This window comes from Copidosoma floridanum, unplaced genomic scaffold (genome assembly GCF_036245765.1).
Source record: "Copidosoma floridanum isolate Cflo_tuat_1 unplaced genomic scaffold, Cflo_Japanese_pri ptg000006l, whole genome shotgun sequence".
Taxonomy (NCBI): Eukaryota; Metazoa; Arthropoda; class Insecta; order Hymenoptera; family Encyrtidae; genus Copidosoma; species Copidosoma floridanum.
Window position 1 is genome coordinate 25,448,385 of NW_028321883.1, and position 22,104 is coordinate 25,470,488.

Consider the following 22,104-nt stretch of genomic DNA (forward strand, 5'->3'; position numbering starts at 1 on the left):
ACGTCTGTAGGGTTTCGGAGCCACGAGATTTCTTGAGAATAATCGCAATAAATAATAGAACAATATCACCTGCTGGTAACTATAATTGATAAATTTGATGGCGATAGTTTTAAATACTCAATGATCTTGGCTGACAGTACACGGGAGACAACTTTACGTATCAATAATGCATCAAGTTTAAAAAGTTTCGAGGTGTAGATACCTACATTGAGGACGTAACAAAATACAGAAATTTTTTTTGTATGAATAAATATATATTTTATTTACATTATCAAACATGTAAAATACATGAGTTTTCACAAAATCTACTTGTGACGGTTATAATATTATTATAAAAAATATTACCAGTAATAATATCAAATTGTTGATGAAACACATTACGAAGTCACCAGGTAAATCACAGATTTTTTTTCACTGTATCAATGAAAATCGATTTGTGCATACGATAGGCAGGTTTATGCTGTGCGCTGCAAGGTAATAAACATTCTGTGCTCCAAATCTAAATACTGTGATTCCAATTGCTAATCCCTAACTTTTGATTATCTGCCAATTTTAGTCCAAGCACGACGAAAAATAACATTTTTACGAACTTAGAAGTAGTTATTCAAGTGAAAATTGTACAATACAAAAATATAACGACGAAGCATTTTAAAAAAAATGACCATCACTTTTGAAACACATTGGAAAAATCAATCTCGCAAGAGCCAAGAGCTAGTCAACAAAATTATTCTAAAATTGCTGGGAAGGCAAGACAGTACAAAAATCAATCGCGCTTGGCGAAATTTTCGTCATCTTTCTCCCAAGAAGTTGATAAAAAAAATGTGGGTAAAGAACCACACACTTGACATCAATGCAACATTGATCCGACTAATCGAAGTGGTACTTGTGAGAAAAGAGTGTCCGTACTCAAGGCGAAAAGAAAAAAGTCAGGCAGAGCCGCGCCAAGAGGAATCAAAGCCACACGCGCCATCCGAGTCGGAGTCGTTCTGCTGGCCGTTCTGTCGATTGTTGACCCCCGACCGACTCATCGCCTGCACGAGGAGGCTGTTGGTCGCGATGGCCGAGGCCGAGGACGGCCTTCGTTGCTGCTGCGCCGACGTCGTCGACGAAGACGAGGAGGAAGACGAGGAGGCTCGGCTGGCCGGGGGTGGCGTGCTCGGCTGGGACAGCGGCGACGTGGACGCAAAGTCGGTAGCTCGCCGACTCCGGCGTTTCCTTATCGCCGCGTACTTTGGCGGTGGCATCAGCTTGTCCGCCTGCAAAATAAGAGTTCCGGTATACAAGTGTAGCTACTTATGGGGCATGGCTGATATTTTCACTCACGGGCAAATGGTCCGCGGAGCCCCAGGTCTTGTAGATCTTGTCGGAGGGGTGGTTGTTAGTCGCCACTCCCAGGAACTGGCTGAAGGCCTCCGTCGTTCGCTTCACGCGGACGTTCAGCGAGCCAATACGCAGGAAGCCAAGGTCTCTCTCTGCGGCGACGATTTTTTGGGACAATGCAACCGAGTTTATCGATAGAAACGACTTGATTTTGCAATCGTGCGTACGTGCATTTACGTTTGGGTGCCAAAAGAGCGGAAGCGCGGTAGCGGTGCGGGTGAGAGGCTAGCGTGCAGAATTTTACACTATACTGGGTATACATAGGGGGATGCAGGAAATAACACCGGGTACAAAATACTCGAAAGCGATAGAGAATTTGCATTTATTCAACAGTGGAAAATATAAACATCATCGTCAATACTACAATAAAATAATAAATAAATTAAGTCTTGGATGTAGAAAAACAAAACAAAAATAAAATAAAAAGAACAAGCATAGAGAATAAAAAACGTAAAGTGTCATTGAGCATTGGGAAGGAAAGACAAGCCAAGGATCGAATTTCTCCAGGAGTTTACTCTCAGTTTACGAACGGGCCAAGTGTTCTTACCTGTGTGCTTTTTCCTTGATTTTATTTCTGTAAGAGAAAACACATGGGATTGTTATTTCAAAAATGATCTCGTTGAGCCTTGACTACAAAAAAAAAGGATCAAACAAAATGTTAGATATGGTATTGAAAAAAAAAAAAAAAAAATGACAAAGTGGAAGCGAAGCATCCAAAATAATATTAGTCGTAAATTTTTTATCGAATAAGTTCAATAAAAGACAATGCAAACACATATTTTTAAATCAAGTTTCACTCGCACTTGTGAGTGGTAGAAACTTATTGGTGATTGTCGTTGCGTTTTTAGTTGCTCTATTTAAGTAAAAATGCAACGCAATGCGCATAATAACACAAAAAAAAAAAAACGTGGGAGTAATTTTTCTACTGATTTCTAGTCAATCTAAAACACAACGAGGGAAAAAACATGTTATTTAAGAAAAAAAAGGAAAGATCATTACCATGTTCTACATCAATTTTTCATGACTTACAGTACGTAACAACGGAATAGGTAACGAAACAGATCCAGAGAGCGTGTATGTAATTAAACAAAAAAAAAAAAAAAAAAGAAAAAAAAATGTAGCATCTATTGCGGAATAACAAAAAAAGAACACGACCGAGGCCTGATGCAACAGCAGCTTTCGATCTGCCGATAGTGAAAAACAGGTAAAACACACATGTTGGGAAGAGAAAAAAATGCAAAAAGGGAGAGAGAGTGAGAGAATAAATACAATATTAATATACCCAGCTTGGTACTTATGGTCGGGAGGCTCGTTAACACCTCGTTTAAATGCAAACCGGCCGTTTTTATTTCTTAATGATAGATCACGAGCCATTACACGAGAAAAAGAAGCAACATTATATTATAAACACATATACACGAGGGGGTGTGTCGCGCATCACTACAAAGACTATATTATAACCCTCTCTCCCTCTTTCAATCCTCGCTCTCCAACTTTCCTATGAAACTTTTTTTCTATGCAATTGGTCGATGCATCCTACGTCTGTCTCTGGCATTATGTGCAAATAATACACATCGTTTGGGGGGAAAAAAAAGAGCCGAGAAACGGATAAACAAACGTGTCTTTGTATAGCCATCATCGCGAGTGCAAAGTGAAATCGCACGCGAGTAAGGGATCCGTCTCGTTGTAAGTACACCGAGCAAACACACGCCCACTTGGCGAACGATGCCTCGTCATTTTCGCGCTATTGTAACGGAGAGGACTTTTGAAGGAAGATTCTTATCCCGGCGGGGATTAATCGCGCCGAGGAAACGTCGAAACGAAAACGCGGAATGGGAGGCACTTCTTGCAGCAACGGTGCCCCTCTTTCGTCTCTCGCTCGCGCAGCGGAAACCCGCGTTTTTTTCAATTGGTTCAAGGTGCTCGGGTTTCTTTTTTTTTTTTTTTTTTCCACTCTTTTCTCGGTTTATCAAGTAGACGCGAGTTAACAGCTTTAGGAGGTGCTTCTTAATGGCACCGCATTAGTCGCTGTCGCACGGCGAGGGACCCAGCGTTGTGTGAAAAAACACATTTTTCTCGCGAACGTTTCCGAGGAAATTTAAGGCTGGTTAGAGCGCAATCGACAACAAACAACTTTTGGTTAACACAAGTGTGTATATATAGCAAGTACAGGTTTCAGGCGAGTTAGTCAAGTACACCTTTGCACACGGAAGTACTTTATTTTTATGCACGTTCGTCTCGCACACGTGCGGGGTTCATTCGGTTATTGAGCTGTTGCGTATCAAAAGAAGCGTTATAGGCGGTAGAACAAAAGTTCCGCAGTATTGCATTTTTTTTCATACTTACAACACGGCAATGACAAAGTGTTTTTTTTTTTTTTTTTTTTCTTCGTTTGGTCAAAGGGCGTTTTTTGTATTCTTACTTCGCGAGTTGGAGCGAATGAGGATACAGTTGAAAAAAATAATGTGTTACAACGGATCGTCGATTCTTCTCGAGAAGCGTACAAAGTTCGTAAACAAAGCCGCGAGTCCAAACTGTATTATACAATCAGTCATGAAAAAAAAAAAAAAGAGAAACAGCCCCCTCCTCTTTCTCTATTCATAAATCAATCAATATTCCGATATTCTATGGTGTTTTTTGTCGAATCTCATTGTCTCGATATCTCGAGTCTTGTCTCGCGCTCGTCGCCGCGAATACGTTGTACATTGCACAGAGAAAAGCCGACACTGTGCACAATATAATAAGTCAAAACACGAACAGCAGAGGGTGCAGTGCCTCCTCCTTGCGTTTTTTTTTTTTTTTTTTTTTAAATTCCCATTAGCGATATCTCGGAGGAGCTTGCGAAACGCGCATGTTGTTTTTATTAGCTCGGTGTACCGATGTGCGAGGAGTGTAGGTATTACAAACGTGTGAGTGTGGCTCAATGGGAGAGCGTGCGACGGATAACTTGCCTGAGCGCGCTGCCACCTAGTCTCCCTACAACAGAATGAAATTCGTTCCAGAATCCCAATGCTCACTAGATTGATTAATATTATGGATGGATGGGGCGTGGGTTACAAGCTTATCTTACTTTTTTTTTTTTTTTTTATTTCCGATCATTAAAAGTACTGCTATATTATATACTTTTGTCGACGGTTTATCGACAACACGACGTTGGAAGAAGGAGAGAGTTTTCTCGGAGGGAAGAGAAAGTTGTTATTAATTTAGAAAAACACGTTTCGCCCGTTTGTTAATTACCGCCGATTCCGTCGTGAGATAATTCCCTCTCGATACCTTACTCCTTTCCCAATGCATCTGATCTTTAAAGAAGAGTCCCTCCATTGGTGATACATAATTTTAAAATTACTGCACATTTTGAAATTCTCTCATTAGGCAAAAAGTAGACGAATCCAATAATAAAATAGTGGAACCTTATCATTATTGTTCATACAACGATATTTGATAGGATTTACAAAAAAATTTTTAATAAATTAAATCGACCAAGTATATATATAAAAAAAAAATGACTCAATTGATCGAATCTTTTTGCTAATAGTCCAATTATCTCGACAAAAAGTCGCTTCATACATTTTACAGAGCGGAAGCTTACAGGTACAAGTACACCACTGTACTGGCAAGATACTCACTGCGCATCGTGTCCTGGCTGACCGCAGCTTTCTGAGAAATCGAGTACTGCCGGGCTTTTTTCCCACTGTAATCACGGATCTCTTGATTGGCCCCTACGAGGATAAACACACTTGGATCAGACTGATGAATCGGCATTTTTACTTGGATTATTATATTATTTTTTTACCAATGACAAATAAATAAACAAATTTATCGCTCGATTGTTGACTAATTATTTTTACATCTTTTACGAAGCAGCTGAAAATGCGTTTAGTAAACTTGTTAAAGAGAGGGAAAAAAAAAAGCAACGTAATTTATTTTATTAAAAAATTCCAGTTTGCAGCAACAAAGCCGTACTTTTCCTATAAAAACGCGAGCTAGAGTTAGATGTTGTTGAAAATATCGACGATACGGCGAACAAACAACTCGTTGTCTTCATACAAGTGCAAACGCATCGGCCCAAATTATGCGCCCGAAAAAAGCAATAAAAATTTTGGGCAACGACGTCGTGGCAGTACGCCAGCAACGCGGTCACCTGCGCCACCAACCCCTCGAGCTACTCGTGCCAGACTCCCATTTTGACCTTCTTGTCCTTCTTGGCCCACCACTTGGGCCGAAGCAGCTACAGGAGCGAAAGGGTGCCCGACGAGTACGACTTTGTCATCGTTGGCGCTGGATCGGCCGGCTACGTACTGGCGAACCGACTGACCAAAATCAACAAATGTAAGGTATACGTGTAGGTGTACATAGCGGAAGCCTTTGATCAGCTCGACGACATCAAGCGGAGGAATTTTGCAGGTTCTGTTGCTGGAAGCCGGAGACGAGCCAAAATCACGAAGGTCCCGGGCACCATACCCCTGCTGTACGGTAGCAGCATCGACTACGGCTACGCCTCGCAGCCCGAGCCCGCGGCCTGCAAGGCCTTCAAGGACAACTCGTGCTCGTGGCCCAGGGGCAAGGTCATGGGCGGATCGAGCTCCATCAATTTCATGTGGTACGTGAGGGGCAGCAAGCAGGAGTACGACGACTGGTCCGACTTTGGTAACACCGGCTAGAGCTACGACGAGGTACTACCGTACTTCAAAAAGTCCGAGGACTTGAGAGACGCGAGCGTGAGTACTTGACTTATTTTCATAATATGGACGCTTGATTATTACACGCGCGTGCGTGTGTCGACAGATCGCCGTAAATAGCAGCGACAGCCACGGGGTGGGTGGTTACCTGACCGTCGACCGGTACGCGTACAACGACCTGAACAACAACCTGTTCGTCGAGGCGTTCAAAGAGCTGGGGCTCGAGGAGGTCGACTACAGCTCCAGGGAGACGTAGGTCGGGGTTTCGAGGCTGCAGTCCACGACGATCGACGGGGCAAGGCTCAGCACCAACGACGCCTTCCTCAGGCCAATATGAGGCGACGAGCGCACTCCCAGGAGGGCGTACGCGAGAAAAGAGGTGATCCTGTCCACCGGGTCCATTGAATCCCCGAAGCTTCTCATGCTCTCGGGTATAGGGCCAGCCAAGGAGCTGCGCGAGGCGGGTATCACCGACCTCGTCCAGGAGCTGCCGGTCGGCCACGTGGAGATCGGTACCCTCTTGTCCGTGGCCGGCGCGTGCACCAGCGCCACCGACTGCAATTACTATCCCTACTCGTACACGGCCGAGCTGTATGCGGCCCCTAAGAGCCGAGGGGTGCTCAAGCTCAACGGGACACATCCGACGTGGGCCCATCCGTTGATCTACGCCAACTACTTGACGCACCGGGAGGACGTAGAGGTGCTGGGCAGGGGGGCCCAAATCGCCAGGGCGATAGCTGGCACCCGGGTCTTTGAGAGGAACAAGCTAAAGCGCTCGAGCGAGCCGGCAAGGAGCATCGACTCGACAGTGACGAGTACTTTGAGTGCGTGGCCAGGACTTACACGCAAACGTCCTACCACCCGGTGGGCACCTGCAAGATGGGGTTCAGGGGCGACCCCACGGCTGTCGTGGACCCAGAGCTGCGCGTTCACGGGGTCAGGGGGCTGAGGGTCGTCGACGCCTCGATACTACCCACGATAACGAGGGGCACGCTCAACCCACCGGTTATCATGATTGCCGAGCGGTGAAGTGATTTGATTAAGCACTCGTGGCTTCGGTGATGTTTAACCACCGGATGAACCGAGTGACGACAAACTTTGTATTTATACGTGGTTTCTGTTCGATCTCTCGATACAACGTGTTGCACAACACATGTAAGTACGGAAAACTGTTCAGATTAGATTTTTTATTTCTGTATATGTCCAAGGGACTCATGGTCCACGTTAGCAGCTGTATAAAATGTACAAATATATATGTACAGAGTCAAAGCTCTGTTTTTCAGCACATATGCAAACAGAACGCCTTTTTTCTAATTTGCATAAAAATACTAAAATAAAATATTAGTATACGACTTTATAGTTTAGCGTGTGGGTTTAATCGACTTGGTAATGCGCGTATTGGCGTTGTTTAATTATATGATAAACGACGCGTCGCTGTCGCACCGTATCGTATAACTTTCGAGAAAAAGACTGATCATGCATGATTTATTTGGATTAAAAACGAGTATGGAAAATCAAGTCTTACCGTATACTTTGACTAGTAGAGTATAAATATTCTCGTGGTCGAATTGTATTGCGATGTGAAGCGGCGTGTATCCCTGTAATGAAAAAAAAAAAAAATTAGTAAAAATGTTACAAAACGATGCGTGCAAGTATTGAGCCATGGAATGCAGCATAGGTACGAAAAAAAAGGAAACACTTGTCAAGGGATGAAAGAAAGAAAAAAGGAGCGAAAAGTCCCTCCATCAATCACTAGAGACAATAAAGTATGGGGAATTAATTGAGACCGTACGAGCGGGCCATTGTATACCAGCCCGTGCGAATCCTCGCGAGCGTATACTTCCTCCTCGACGAGCTGCGTGTACGTACAATAGACGTGCAATCTCACACGCGGGGAGAACAAAAAAAAAAAAAAATAAAAAATAAAGGTGTAATAAGTACTGGCGCGCGCTCGAAGGCTCAGATGGACGGCTTTGCTGTTCTGTTGCTCCTCCTCGACTTTCATCCGGCGGCTGCTGCTGTTTGACGTTCTAATAAGACCCTAAACGAGACACGATGCATCGCGGTGCCGGGGAGAAAGGGAAAACCCGGACGCTAGGATTTCGTCTATCGATCCCTAGCGTATGGGCGTGCGGGTGGGAATCGATGCAGGGATCCGTTCGCTTGTTTCTTCCTATGCTTGCTTTTTTTTTTCCTTCTCGCGGGCAGATGTTTGAACTCACCACGTTGCAACCTTTGGCTCTAGAGTTGAATTCTTGCAGGTATTCTAAGCGATGATGCGCCAATGGAGCAAAACGCTCCCGAGGCGATTTCTTCCATTTACACCTATTACATACCCCCAAATTTTGGATAGCCATTATAGTATCAAAATGAGTTTTAAAAAATTACTCTTTTTAACCGCTTCAAGATTTGAGGGATTACAAATCATCATACTCTCAGTACACAAATTGCCATCCATTTTTACTGCGAGGGTGTTGCAAAATAAATTACCCAAGGTGGCGAAAAGACATGATTTTGAAGAAATGTATGAGAAACGAGGTCAACATTGTTTAAAACGGATGGCGATGGAAATATAGCTTTTCGGGGGCTTCAAAAATAATATGTTTCAATGCCATCCGTTGAGGATAAAAGTTCATCTCAATTTTCTGTGCTGAAATATTAACTTTGTTTTTCACATATTTGTTTAAAACCATCACTTTTTGCGATCTTTCGCGATCAATTTTGCAACATCCTCGCAGTAAAAACGGGTGGCAATGTTTTTGAGTGGGGGTGGGGGGGCTGGTCATTAACAACTTAGTAACAGGAGCAAATCGATGCTCCATTTACGCATAGTTGCGTTAACTAGTGTTTGTGTATATACGTGCGGCAAAGCAACCCAAGTTATTAAATTTTCTGGTGTACGAAATTAACATGCTTCGTATCATTATGCTAACAGCACGTGTTGTATTAAAGTAAAAAAGGGGGAATGCAATGTCATCTTTGATAATCTCAACTACTGAAATTGTATAAAAGAGTGGAAATGTTTCACATAATTGTCAGATCGAGTTTTGCCAAATGTATCGAGTACTCGAGGAACCATCATTTAATATGAAGCTTCTTTTTGTCTTTCTCATGTTTGTGGTATCCGTCTGTATTGCTGATTTACGTAAGTAAACATCTTTGTGTTACTAAATGAGCATATATTAAGCAAATTTTTACTTTCTGATAAGTACGATCTTAGACATCGCCAGATTTTTCGATACTATCAAACTATTAATAGCAGCTACATAGTTGACTTTTCAATTTGTATCATTCGACATACTCCAAGAAATAGAGAAACTTAAAAATTATTCCAATTACTGTAGATTTAGGCTAATCAAATGAAATTTTTTTTTTTTTTTAGATCTATCGCCACAATATTGCAATTCGACCGAACACAATTATTGCAAAGCATATTGTGGCGAGTATCCTTCTTTGTGCTACAAATATTTTGGAATACGATTCGGTTGTGAATGCGATAAAAGTTTACGGTATAGCCGATTCATTGGCGCATAGCGCAATATTCAAAGATATATAATCAATTGATCAAAGAATCTTATTTTCAAATCTATATGTACGACCTTGCAAAAACTAACTAGTTAAAGAACCTCCATAATCTTTATTTTTAAGTAAAAAGTCTATTATTTCTGAAGCAAATATTGGAGCGAGTAAGGAAATTTGTACGAATGTAAATTGAATATTAAAATATTATTGTCATGTATTTGTAAACTTATGTACAACTACTATAAGTAAAATGTAAAATTACGATTACATGTCATTTTAAATGCCTACAATGGACGTAGTATCATTGGCTTGAATGAAAATAAAAAAAATTACAAAATGATTAAAATGTGGTTACTATAAACACAAAGTCCCAAGTGATTCAGCAGAACGCTTTTTAACAATTCAAAATTGCGTAGGCGAACAAATTCAATTATTAAACGATGTCACATCCTACGTATGTATTGACCGAATATTTGAATAAGATAAAAAAAAAAAAATCTTGGTGCCAAAGACGATTTGAGTAAAGCGGTGACGATAAAATAATACGTGTTTGATGGTCATTAAATACTCAATGAAAGAGCATTTTTTAAATCTCTATTAGGGTAGCGAAAACAAGTTTGAAGCAGCAAATTATACGAGCACGCACATCACGTGCACTGCCCTAACATGCATTTCTCGCATAATTTTCCGAAAAAATTGTTTCCAGCGTCCAACTCAAAGGGGGAGTTGAACATTTTTTCGCGTGCCCAGCACCGTCGATAGCATCGTTAATAAATGTAATGAGCTTATAATGCATTTCGTCGACGGGAGCATCGATACCGTGTACGCGCATCGATAATAAAAGAAAGAAGGGAGATATCCGAAAAAAAAGTGCGAGTATACGTGCGGGCTCGATTACGATCGAATCCGCGTTTCGAGAGGATTAGAGGCGAGAGTGCAAGCCAGACGGGCTGAGGGACAGCTGCGAATCCACCTGCTCGCTTCGACGCTCTCTTTTTTTTCGTTCACGGAGATAAGTGTCTATAGGCCTTCGATGTATACGTTCATATATATATAGGTCCGACGTGAGGCGCCTCCACCTTTCCTTCCCTCTCTCTGTGTGTGTGTATACGTTGCACCTTTGATTCGCGCGTCTGCACGAGGCCTCCGTGTCCGTGTATATTTCCGCGCGCACACACACGCTACCGAGAGATAAATTGCAAGGAGAGTGTCCATTACGTTAATGAAGACGAATTTCTTAACTGCCTTTTAATTGGAGGGACGTGCTGATGGACTTTCGCCTCTTTCTTTTTCCCGGTTGTATGGATTTTCGATCGGGATCGAGATAACGAGGCTTCGCCGTTGTTTCACGTACATCACTGTATACATTAATTTGTACACGTATCTGTTTTTTTTTCTCTTTCTTTAAATTGCCGATGAAATTCTCGTCTCAGCACGTAGTAGAATTGAGTATAGTCGAGGCTCTCTCTTATCGTACAAACACACACGTTATATGACAATACGTCGAAATACATTATAAAATACAATTTCAGTTGTACGTGCGGAGCAAGGCCTCTCACTTACATATATATGTATAGGAGATACGAGCGTGTACTTTTAATAACGCGAGAATCCCCCGTGGCCCCCCTTTCTTTCGCGCATATTATGTGACACACGCGCGGCCAGACCCGCTATAATAAACCCGACGCGTATCGAATCGCGCGAACTACACGTATAAGTACAGCCGATGCAATATGCGCGATTTCGCGCCTCGACAAATCGCGCCTGGAAAGAAAGACCGAAACGTATGCACCCCAGCCAAAAGGGGTGCGCGATACGAGTTTTGCTTTAATTTATTTCAGTTTAAAGTCGTACCTATACGTATCGAGGGAGCCTTCCCTTTTTTTTTTTTTTTCCTTTAAAAAGAGAGGCGGCACGTGCATTATACTCGTGACGACAAGTGAGCAGCCATCGATATGCTCTCCTTCTTTTTTTTTTTTTTTACTATCATGCGACGAAGGAGGGATGCTGATGATGATTTTTTGTATGTTGCGGCACGGGGACGTTGGGTCGCGTTTTTGCGACTTTGACTGACAGAGCGTTTTGACGCGCCGTTGATTGACAGGTCAAAGTCAACCAAACAATGCCCCGTTTCGAGTGAAAAAAAAAAAAAAAAAAAAAAAATTTAAGAGCAGCGCATATGATTTAATGCAATATTGAAATTGAAAAATCCCCGGGGGCGTCGCCTTGCCACGTGATATACGCCCGGCGATATTATACGAGAGAAAAGCGAAACGGGGTTACCGGACGCCGAGCGGGCCGATGTTGAAATATAGGTACACGCGCGCGCCGGCTGCTGAAAAATTCTCATATGCGATTCCATCGCACTCGGGCCACCTAATATTAAGGACCATTAATCGCGATCGATAGCGGGACGAGAGACCTTCGGGGTTGACGTATGGGGCGATTAAGACGCCGAGATGGTGGAAATTTATTGAAACTCCTCCAGAGAGCCGCGTAGGGGTCAGCTTTGAAAGTTTTCGATGCGCTGTGAACTAAAAAAAAAAAAAAAAAGGTAGCTTTTTGTATGTGCCATCTATCTGCTCTCGTTATTATTCGTTTCTTTTTTCACGTCAATCTAATGGATCTGTCTTGGCAGTTCCGCGTGACAGTGCGAGGTCTCGAACTCCTCCTTTACGGATGGGTACATTTCCGAGTGCTGGCCCAAACGAAGCGAGCAACTGCGGCACCGGTGCAAAGAACAGCGCTAAAAGGCAGTTAATTAAAAACACACGGGCGTCGCGAAAATCGTAAATAACGAGCTGTACAAGCGCGAATTCCCGGGTTGCATATACGAGATACTCTGGGCGTGCAGGTTCCTTTTTTTTTTTTTTTTTTTTTTTTTTTCGCACGATAGCACTCGGAGACAGACGGCGGATAAGATCTCGAGGGGCCGGGAGATAAGACAGATGGTTATCTCGAGTATTCATGGGGGGGGGGGAGAGAGAAAATTTTGGGAAGCGCGGAATATCGAGTCTCCTCGAGCATCCGGAGAACGCAAAGAGAGGGCCGTTTGTTCCATACGCGCGGGATTCACATTGTCCCAACACAGAGGTGCTCGTTTTCCGGTTTATTAAAAATTAACGATTGTAAGCTTGGATGCACGTGCAAAGTGAATCGTCATTCCGACCTTTTCCTCCAAAAAAAAAACCCAGAGGACGCAATCAGTTATCATGGATCTCGGGCAACAAATTGCCAAAGCCGAGAGTTGTCCTCGTAAACGAGCACCGAAATAAGATAAAAGGGGAAGCCCCGTGCGCCCGCACATAATACACCGATATAAAAGTCACGAAAGAGTATATATATATATATACATGTATACGTATGTAGAGAACCGTACAAAAGAGAGAGCTTCCGCGCTACTGGCGTCTCCGGCCGTATACGTGTATATAGGAAACGACGTTGCATGGCGGCGGCGGGACGGGCACGCGCTCTCTTTTTCTGCTGTTCCGATAATTGGCTACAAGGAATGCGATGGGGGTCCCTCGAGCGCTGCCAGGCACGCGCACCCCTTTTTTTCGCGGCGACATCGGGGCGCTGCCGCGGGAGCCTCGCGAGACCGGCCCCCACGTATAACGAGATAATTAATGTACCGCGGAATTAGCCGATTTACATGAGACCGCGCCATCAGGGTTGAGTGTGTATGGACTTTGTCGTCTATATTTATATATACAGAGTCGCCAAAGACGTCGTCGACGGGCCCTATACCGATGTTGCAGCTTTGTCTCCCCCTTGCTATCTCCCCTGCCTTCCAGATTGCCATTGTTCTTCTTACCGTCCGCGGCTCATCTTGCTCTAATTTTCTGCCCGTTTTGCTCCCTTTGTCCCCACCCCCATCTTCTGTTCGAGTTGCGTCGCGAATAGGGCCCATACTCCAATGCACTGAATTATTTTTAATCCCGAGCTGATGAGACCACCCGCCCCTTTTTCGGCGTTTCCGCGCCCGAGTCGGAGAAGAAGCGGGAGACGAAGGAGCGGGCGAGAAAAAGAGACGACGGACGGACGGACGATGGAAGTATATATAGGGGAGGGAAGGTGGCGCGGCGTCGACAGCTCTCGGCTCCGATTACAGCCGCGAAAACAAATGAGCCCCGGCTGCGAGAGGAGACACGCGCGCGACAAGAGAGGGACAAACGGACACGAGGGGATGGACGCCCTTGTACGCTCCCCTCTACTTTCTGTACGCTTTTCTCGCGAGGCTATTTGGTTTTGTGCTTTATATTTTTCGAGGGCCAGGACGAGCGGTGAAAAATGAAAGTGTCCTCCACAAGGAAATGGAGTTTTTGCGGATTTTATGGGAGGACTAGTTTGCTCCGAATTGAAGTTGACGCGAATGAATTATGGTAAATGGGTGTAAAACTTGAAATCTCCCTTGGAGTTAATCAAACTCATCTGACGCGTGGCGGTATACATTATGCAATAAAAAAAATTAAAAAAAAAAAAAAAAAACGCAGACGCACGAGTACACAAGGAGCACGTCGTTCTCCCGAGGAATTTCACGTCAGCTCTCCTCACGCATACACATGATATATCTGTACGTTTTCCCTACAGTGCATTTTACTCTGCAGATGGTAAGATGAGGGAGGAGGAGGGGGAGGGTCAGAGTCGACCTTACGGTGTTTGTCGCGAGCCGCTAACGAGCAGGGAGCCCGCGCGCTTAGCGGCCTTTATACGCCGGCTTATGGAGAGTAAAACGCCGGACCACACACATCCGATCCTATCTGAGCCAAAGAGCACGCTCCCCTTTCTTTTACCCAGCTTCTTCCTCTCTCTCTCTCCCGCGAGAGTATAGGAGCACGCGCGCGCGCGGTCTACTCCACGTACACATATATATGTATATATGAAAGAGAGTCCTCGCATCCCTTTAATAATATATATACATATAGACATATACACGTAAGTGCGGAACACAGATTCGTTGATGTCCTTATATATCGACGAGCGTGTATATTATACGGGTAGGTATCTAGCCATCTATCTTGCCCGCCTCCTCCTCTTTGAGGGCCTTTCGGCAGCCGACACGACGTCGGGCGTGCGGTCACGCGCGCGCTACCATTGCGCGATCAGCGCGTGCTCACGATCCACCGTCTCCACAGCATGTAGGTATGTGTACAGCTGCAACATCGGGCCATACATTATGCACACACTGCGTGCGGGGTATATATCGTTTTTTCTTTCTTTCTTTCTTTTTTTTTTTTTTCCACCACGCGAGTACCTGTACTTGCACGACTCGAGATGAGGGAGAGATTTCAGTGATTGATCGATTGCAACGCGGTTAATACCTATTGTGCAAAGATATATACTTGCATCGAGATGTTGGCTTAATTACTTGCACATCGATTAATTGGTTTGAAAGATCGAGAACTCACCCCGTTCTGAAGTTGGCGGCCATCGGCATGGAACAAACAAACGATTCGATATCAATCGGTTGGTGCTTATCGTATAATTGTATAGTTGCGTATAATGATTATCGTGTACGGGGGGGGGGTACATAATATTATACGCACCGAAGTTTCGTTGACGCTCTTGATGTAGTCCTGGCAGGTCCCGGCGATGAGCTTGACAATGTTCTCGTCGCCGTGTTTGGCGGCCCAGTGGAGCGCCGTCTGAAAATTATAAGGAAAACCAAGCGGCGAGCGATTAATAATCGCGACACGGATTATACAAGTCCCCCCCCCCAACTCCCGACATATCCGAGACACATTTTTACACGGATCTCTGGCGTTTGTTGGACACGCGGTGAGAGTAATGGTCACCCCCCCTCCCCCCCCCTTCACTCAGGATCGAACGATCGCTCAACGCCGGAGCGCGAGACGAAAGTAGAGCCAAGAAGGGGACGGAAATCCGCGGGGATTACACGTCGCGCGCGCGAGGTATACGTGTAAGCTCTGTCCCGGTGTTTTACACGCGTATTTTCGTCGCGGACCTTATAATGTATACGTGTATATATTTATGGACGTGGAGGCGCGAATTATAGGGTACCACGAGAGGGGGGGACGATCGCGATGAATGGACGACGACGGACCGCACTTTCCGCGAACGTGTCGTGGCGCGCAAGGAATAGTTAAACTCGTTTGGCCCCATTTCCCTTTTTTTGTGTTTCATTATAGTTTACCTAAACTTACACAAATTTATTATTATTATTATTATTTTTTTTTTTCCATCCAACAAGGTGGACAAACAATGGTGAAAGCTCTCGAGTAAACGTTTGAACCCCCCTCCCTCTCTTTGATGGGAAAAAAGGTAAAAAACATAAAATGAGGTCTCCCTTTTTTTCCGTAAGATTTTCTCTCGCGGAATTCGTCCTGCATCAGACTAGATTCTTCTAACAGGTATCTCAAGTGCCGTGGAGTGGATATAGCTTTGTATTTTTAATCGAAGTATATATACTATACGACTGTTGTTGTTTTGGTCATAACGAGTGTTGGTTCAATTAATGTAATGGGACAGCAATGAGCCAACTATGCGGACGGGAGGGACAAAAATATATATTTCATCGACGCAGTCACACTCGGAACAAACCATTTTTTTTTTCCTCCAGGCAGCTATTAATTAAGAACTCCCTCCAATTATGGGGAGGGGGGCTGCAGCCCCGTGGAATCGGACGCATTTCCTCCTTCTGGCCCGTCGGCAAAAAGTCTCGAGCACCTCGGCGAAATTCCCAAATACGAGCCACCGTCGCATGTCCGCATAATAATCGCGAAGGGCAGCCCGGAGAGCGTATAACAAAAGAAGGGCTACGGCAGCAAAAAAGGAGGCGCATTCCGGCAGGTGAATCTCTCGCGCGATGTTTCATTTTTCTTTTCTTCCCCCCCCCCTCCCCCACACCGCGACGCCGGCGCAGCTTAATTGATTAAAAGGCCTCGACGACTTCTTGGTCCGCTCGGCCATTGCGGACGTCACCTCGGCGCAAGAGAAATTGATCTGTCCCTTTATGCATTGTGCTGATTGGGATTCCTGGAATTACCGCTGAGGCACGCGACGAGACCCGGATGATGCATTCGCCGGAACACCGGCTGACAGTCAAATTAATTCGATCGGCTGATTTATGATCGCTTAAGTGCAGGCTTGGCTCGGGTATGTATATATAAATATATACGTACGTAATGTACGTATGGAGACTCGCGGTAACTGAGAACGCGAAACTGCATGGCTTAGGATTACTTTGAGAGTCTCAGAATTTTTTAAATCACTTTAGTGGCGTGTATCAAATTTCACGCAAATACCAGAGATTCGGCGTGTCTGTTGCATCAAACGCTCAAGGCCAAACAACTCGTCCAAATACCGATCATAAGTTTCTTTTACTCGCATCTATATACTCTACCCTGATTATATTATACCAAGTCACATAATAATACATCATCTTTTTATTACGATTTCTACCTCGTAGGACTTCAATGTAACGAACACCGTAAGAGGAGTTCTTCAGCGTAAGGTAACACATAAACTTCATAAAGTTTTAATTTACAATAAAATACTTTGAAATTTACAGCACCAAATTAAAATTCATGTGTCCCATTTAAAATGATACTTGTAGGATTTAAAGCATTCATTTTATGAAAGAGGTGATTTTCGTTCTATCATCGGTAAAATTTCCTTCCGTTAGCAATGTAAAATATTTTACATCAATTTTGTACATAGTAGTATAAAATAAAAACAAGAGATATTTCTGTATGGACTATTTAATCTTCGAATCAATATAATTAGTTTAGCTGCTAAAAAAGCAGCTGTTTAATCATATCGAACATCATATACCGTATTGAGTAAGAAAAAATTTTTTAATTGTTTCAAATTCTGTATTTACAAAGTATTTTTATTTCTGTATTTTTCTTTGTTGACACGTGTTATATTTTTACATAAATTTAAAAAATGATAAGGTTTACTTGCTGTAATTACTATAATATTAAATAATTTAACAGTATAAAAGACCGTAAAAAGTTTCAAAATCGTCAGTTATCGTCAAACGGGATACAGTATAAGGCCTTAAACATGAAGCTTCTTCTTGTCTTTCTCATGATTGCGGTCGTTCTTTGCACTGCTGAGATACGTGAGTAAATATTCAACAAATTTCTTGTGAATTTAACACTATTATGGAACAAGTACACAGTAAAATACGTTTTCACACACATTGGTGCTCGGGAAAGGTGGGTATGAATATAACTATACTTTATCTCGCGAGGGCTATAGTCATTATTGTGACTCACGTTCGAGGGTTCATGCGTTACTCTCAAGTAAACGACTTGTGACACTTATTACAGTATCATCAAAAACTTAGCTCATTTCATAAAAAAATTTCCTAAAAAAATGTTGTGCAATCAATTTCAATGCCGCTCATGCCTATATCATTGGTAATCGTATGTCTGTTTTTTTAATTATCCATAATTTTTTTTTCAAACCCAATAATGCTATCAATCATAAAATAAATACGACTTGGTTGGATATGTTTTTTTTTCTTCATGTTTTGAAAAAGTATATTTATTATTGTTTGTAAGAATCGCTGCAATTGTAACACTACTGCTCTTGAAAAATTTTAATTTTGATCAAGCTTTTACTTCGATTTTTGCCCTATAGTGAGATGATTTTTTGTACCTCTATGCGTACGCAAAATTTCTCAAAGGTTTATTTTATTTTGTTAACAGTTATTTCACGCGTGACCCACGTTTAGCGCTACGATTAAAAGCATAAATTTCGATTTTACACACGTAATGGGTAATCAGTTAATACAGAGTTGCGCAAAAATAAATCGTGAGCCCTTACACGGCAAACACTGTAATTCTCAGTTTATACATTTTTTAAGACTTTAGTTATTAGTTACAAAGAAATGTATTGTAATAGCAACTGGGGCGCATCTAACCGGGGCAACCACAGCGATGTCGCCCCAGTATTGTAGTGGTAATTAAAAAACTGTTTTCAATTCTAATTAGTTAAAATTTATATGATTTCAGCTTGTTCAAGTTCTATGGATTACCCGAGCTGCAATATATGGGAACATAAAAACTGCGATGTACATTGCAAAGAAAATAATGCGTTGTGCTACAAATTTCGTAAGAATGATTACAAATGTATATGCAACAAACAGTTGAAAGAACACAGTTAAGACTTGTTGTTTGTTTTTTTTTTTTTTAATTTATTTAAATTCATAACCACGTAACAATACCGTCATCATGGTAATCGCCAACCGTTCCACAATCACACTCCAAAATCAATCCCGATTGTAATATTAAAATGATCAATCTGTCAGCACTGCGGAAGATAATTATTTGAGATTTCCGACAGCTCGGAAAATCATTTTGTCCACCTTGCGTGAGTTTTTCTCATCCACGCGCGAGCATACTAATATTTACACATCAGCGCAATGCGAGCACGAAAAAAGGAAAAAAAAAAGAAAGTTACTTTGTTAACGAGTCCCGTGTACTCGGCCTAATATTACTTCAGCTGCAGACGCAAACAATGCATCTTTACATGTATACCAGATCCAACGGAGAGTCCGTTACCTTAATAACACGAGAGCAGGACTCACCTGATGAAACAAAATTTTTGCTCTCGGCATAGTTCTGGGGGGGGGGGTGCAGGGGCACAACGAAGCACATTAAACAGCAACAACCTTGTACTTGGCTGAATGAGAAGCAAAAAAAAAAAAAAAAAAAAAAAACACCCCCCCGAGCAAGGCAAGGTAAAAGAAAAAGAAGCGCTACACGCGGAGTTTGAAAGAAAGCTGGACGAAAACACGCCAGAGAAAAAGCGGGGGGATGAGCTCTGAGCGCATAATAGCGTCCGTCGACCGGATAAATCATAAGGCCCGTAACTGTGCGTATACGTAACGCGCGCGTATATGCTAATGACACGTCCCGCATCCTGTGTTCTCCCGCTATATTGTAACCTCCTCCTCCAACTCTACGCGCGACCCCTCCCTTGATTTCAACTCCGTAACACACGTATCTTCCATTATGTACCTACTCGCTAGGCGTTTCATTTCTCGCGCAAAATTTTCCTTCCGCGTATATGTATATACGTCCGTCTGTCTGTCTGTCTGCCTACCTGCTACTGTTGAAATCCAGCGCAAAAACGCCGCCGCCACTGCGATTCTTTTGTTCGTCCTATTTGTAAAGTACACGCATATATATATATACCTGTATACAACTGACCTACGCACGTACGTGGGTACTATGCAACATCGGAGAAAGGATAATAAAACGAGGAATTATATATACGCGCGTTAACCGCGAGGGAGAGAAAGATACATTTCCCTCCGTTGGGCGTAGAGCTCCTATCTTCCGTGCTGGCACTGTACGGGATGTGCAGTCGGGAGATAATGTGGAAGGTGTGTTTGGCGAATAAGGGGGGAAGGAGGAAATTCTCCTACGCGGTGGCACCGACGCGATTTTTAATTAGTAGGCGAACTTTTGTGAAATCCGGCTGCCGGCATGTATCTTGGCTAAAGTATGCATAGAATCTCAACGATTTATTTTCCCTTGCGATTCTTTTGTCCCCGTAAGTGAGAGACGGTCGACAATTATCTTTATTAGTAAGGTTTCATGCCGAAATAATTATGCATGATATACCTGAACAGGGACGAGGGAGGGTTGGCATTCCACTTTTTGACGTAATAAATATTTCGGGAATTTTTGCAACTATACACGTGTGAGCGCCTCATAATTTATTATTTTACAGTACAAACGGATTCATAAATTAATGTGACTTTCAATAATAGCGGTTGTAAATTTTAGTTGGAAAAAAAATCCCTGACATCACTTTTTAACCGCTGAATCAGGGTGTTGTTTAATATAACCCCAATGTAGGTATAGGCATATATGTATACACATTTCAATTTATATGTACAGATTGACGTACGATAAGGGTGCCTTGTACATGCAAGACCTGCTGTTTGGCAACTGCCATTCAAAGCTCTCATGAGAGTGAGAGAGAGGTTAAATGTGGTCACGTGATGAACCTCCCTCTCTCTCTCTCTCACTCTCATGAGACCAGAGAGCTTTGACTGGCAGTTGCCAAACAGCAGGTCTTCCATGTACAGGAACCCTAATAAGCTATGATAAATGTCACGTGGTTTTCAAAGCCCCACATGTCATAGTAGCATCGACCAAAGCGAGCTCCGATCAAACTAACGTTTCAAACACCACGGAATCAGGTACAAAAACAGGAAAAAAAAACCTTTCGTCCCACACAAGTACCGGGTATACGCGTACATATACATGGAAGAAGAAAACTGACAGATGGACGGACGGACGGCACAAGACAGATAGACGGACGCATCGGGTCGGCTCTCTCGCCTCGCAACATTCAATCGGCCAGGCGCCCCCGGGGCAACACTGGCGTCGACGCCCACCTGAATGCTATCGCGATCGCCCATCACGATATCTGTCTGTTATTGCGGAGCAGCTGATTGAAATACACACCCCGCGATCGTATGTACGTGCGCCGGCACGCTTCCTCGTTTACGGAAAGAACGTTATACATATACGCGTGCATTTATTTAATACCGCGTATACAACGTACTCGTTCGTGGCAAACGAGCTGTGACTATGACGCTTCAATGCAGAAGTTCAGGAATGGGAGCTCCTGGGGTGAAACTGGACGAAGGGGGAAAAACCGACGCTGTGGCACAGTTGCGGTGTGCCGTTTTCCCTCGTTTTTTTTCTCCCTCCCAGCTCGTAGACTCGGTGTTTCCTCGACTATGCTGATACGTATTTTTTCAGCCGATCGGTATACGTAGGTGGAGGTTCCGAAGCGAGCATCAATCAACAATAAAGCCAATTGCAGTGCAAAAAGGTCGTAGAGTGACATCCGGCCATCCTCTCTCCCGAGACGGCAAATACGGTGTCCTCGAGAGAATCGGCTCGTGACTTTCCGAGCATGTTGCACGGAGAGTATAGACGCGTGCTAATGCAAATTACCGCGAGAGCCATACGTGACGCGATCGTCAAAGCGACGATAGTGTACAGTCGTTGTGTCGCGCAGGTGCACGGTTTAACGGTGGCGACGTCGTACAAGACATTGCCATCAGTCGGCCATTAGCCTGTCACTCGGCCGTGATTATTCGCCACCCCTTCCTCCACTCTCTCTCTCTCTCTCCCATGTGGTTCCCCTATGTTCGCGTAAACGTGTATCTGTACAACGGCTCTTGGCTTACGTACGCGCGCGTTTATCCGAGTTTCCGTTCGAGAGCCTCTGGAAACTTTCGAAATCACCGCTATACGCACAACAGGTGAGTGCACGGTGTCGTGATAACGCTCCCTTGGCACCTACTGCTGTTTTTCGAAACTCGGCCTCTCTCTCTTTCTCTGTCCGTGTAAAGTTTTTTTTTTTTTTTTTCCAAGTGTCGAGAGAGTTGTAGGATCAAAAGATAACTGTATTTCCATCGTGTGAATCAACTCCAAATGTATGAATCAGGGAGTACAACTTCCCAAGGTTCAATCGAGCGAAAATCAAAAGACGGGGACCGTCGCTTCTCCGGCAGGAAAATCCA

General features: G+C 43.5%; 1 protein-coding gene and 1 pseudogene across 1 annotated transcript; one reads left to right on the forward strand and one right to left on the reverse strand.

Annotated features, from left to right (window-relative positions):
* Positions 1-283: 283 nt before the first annotated feature.
* Positions 284-19,170, reverse strand: sowah (ankyrin repeat domain family member sosondowah). The gene is made up of 8 exons (XM_089598830.1): positions 19,141-19,170; positions 15,128-15,226; positions 14,990-15,019; positions 7,585-7,657; positions 5,007-5,099; positions 1,928-1,954; positions 1,324-1,472; positions 284-1,256 (listed from the first exon to the last, which is right to left on the reverse strand). The coding sequence occupies exons 1-8, from the start codon at positions 19,168-19,170 to the stop codon at positions 927-929; spliced, it is 831 nt and encodes a 276-aa protein (XP_089454956.1). The 3' UTR covers positions 284-926.
* LOC149375611 (glucose dehydrogenase [FAD, quinone]-like) lies at positions 5,251-7,121 on the forward strand (annotated as a pseudogene).
* Positions 19,171-22,104: the final 2,934 nt, after the last annotated feature.

What these genes read in the sequence shown, in the direction of transcription:
- sowah (XM_089598830.1), bottom strand. Translation starts at nt 19,170, where the DNA reads ATGCCGAGAGCAAAAATTTTGTTTCATCAG. An exon ending in AGAGCGTCAACGAAACTTCG is followed by an intron (nt 15,020 to 15,127) that starts GTGCGTATAATA and finishes GTTTGTTTGTTC; the next exon opens with CATGCCGATGGCCGCCAACT. An exon ending in ATCAAGGAAAAAGCACACAG is followed by an intron (nt 1,473 to 1,927) that starts GTAAGAACACTT and finishes TCGTCGCCGCAG; the next exon opens with AGAGAGACCTTGGCTTCCTG.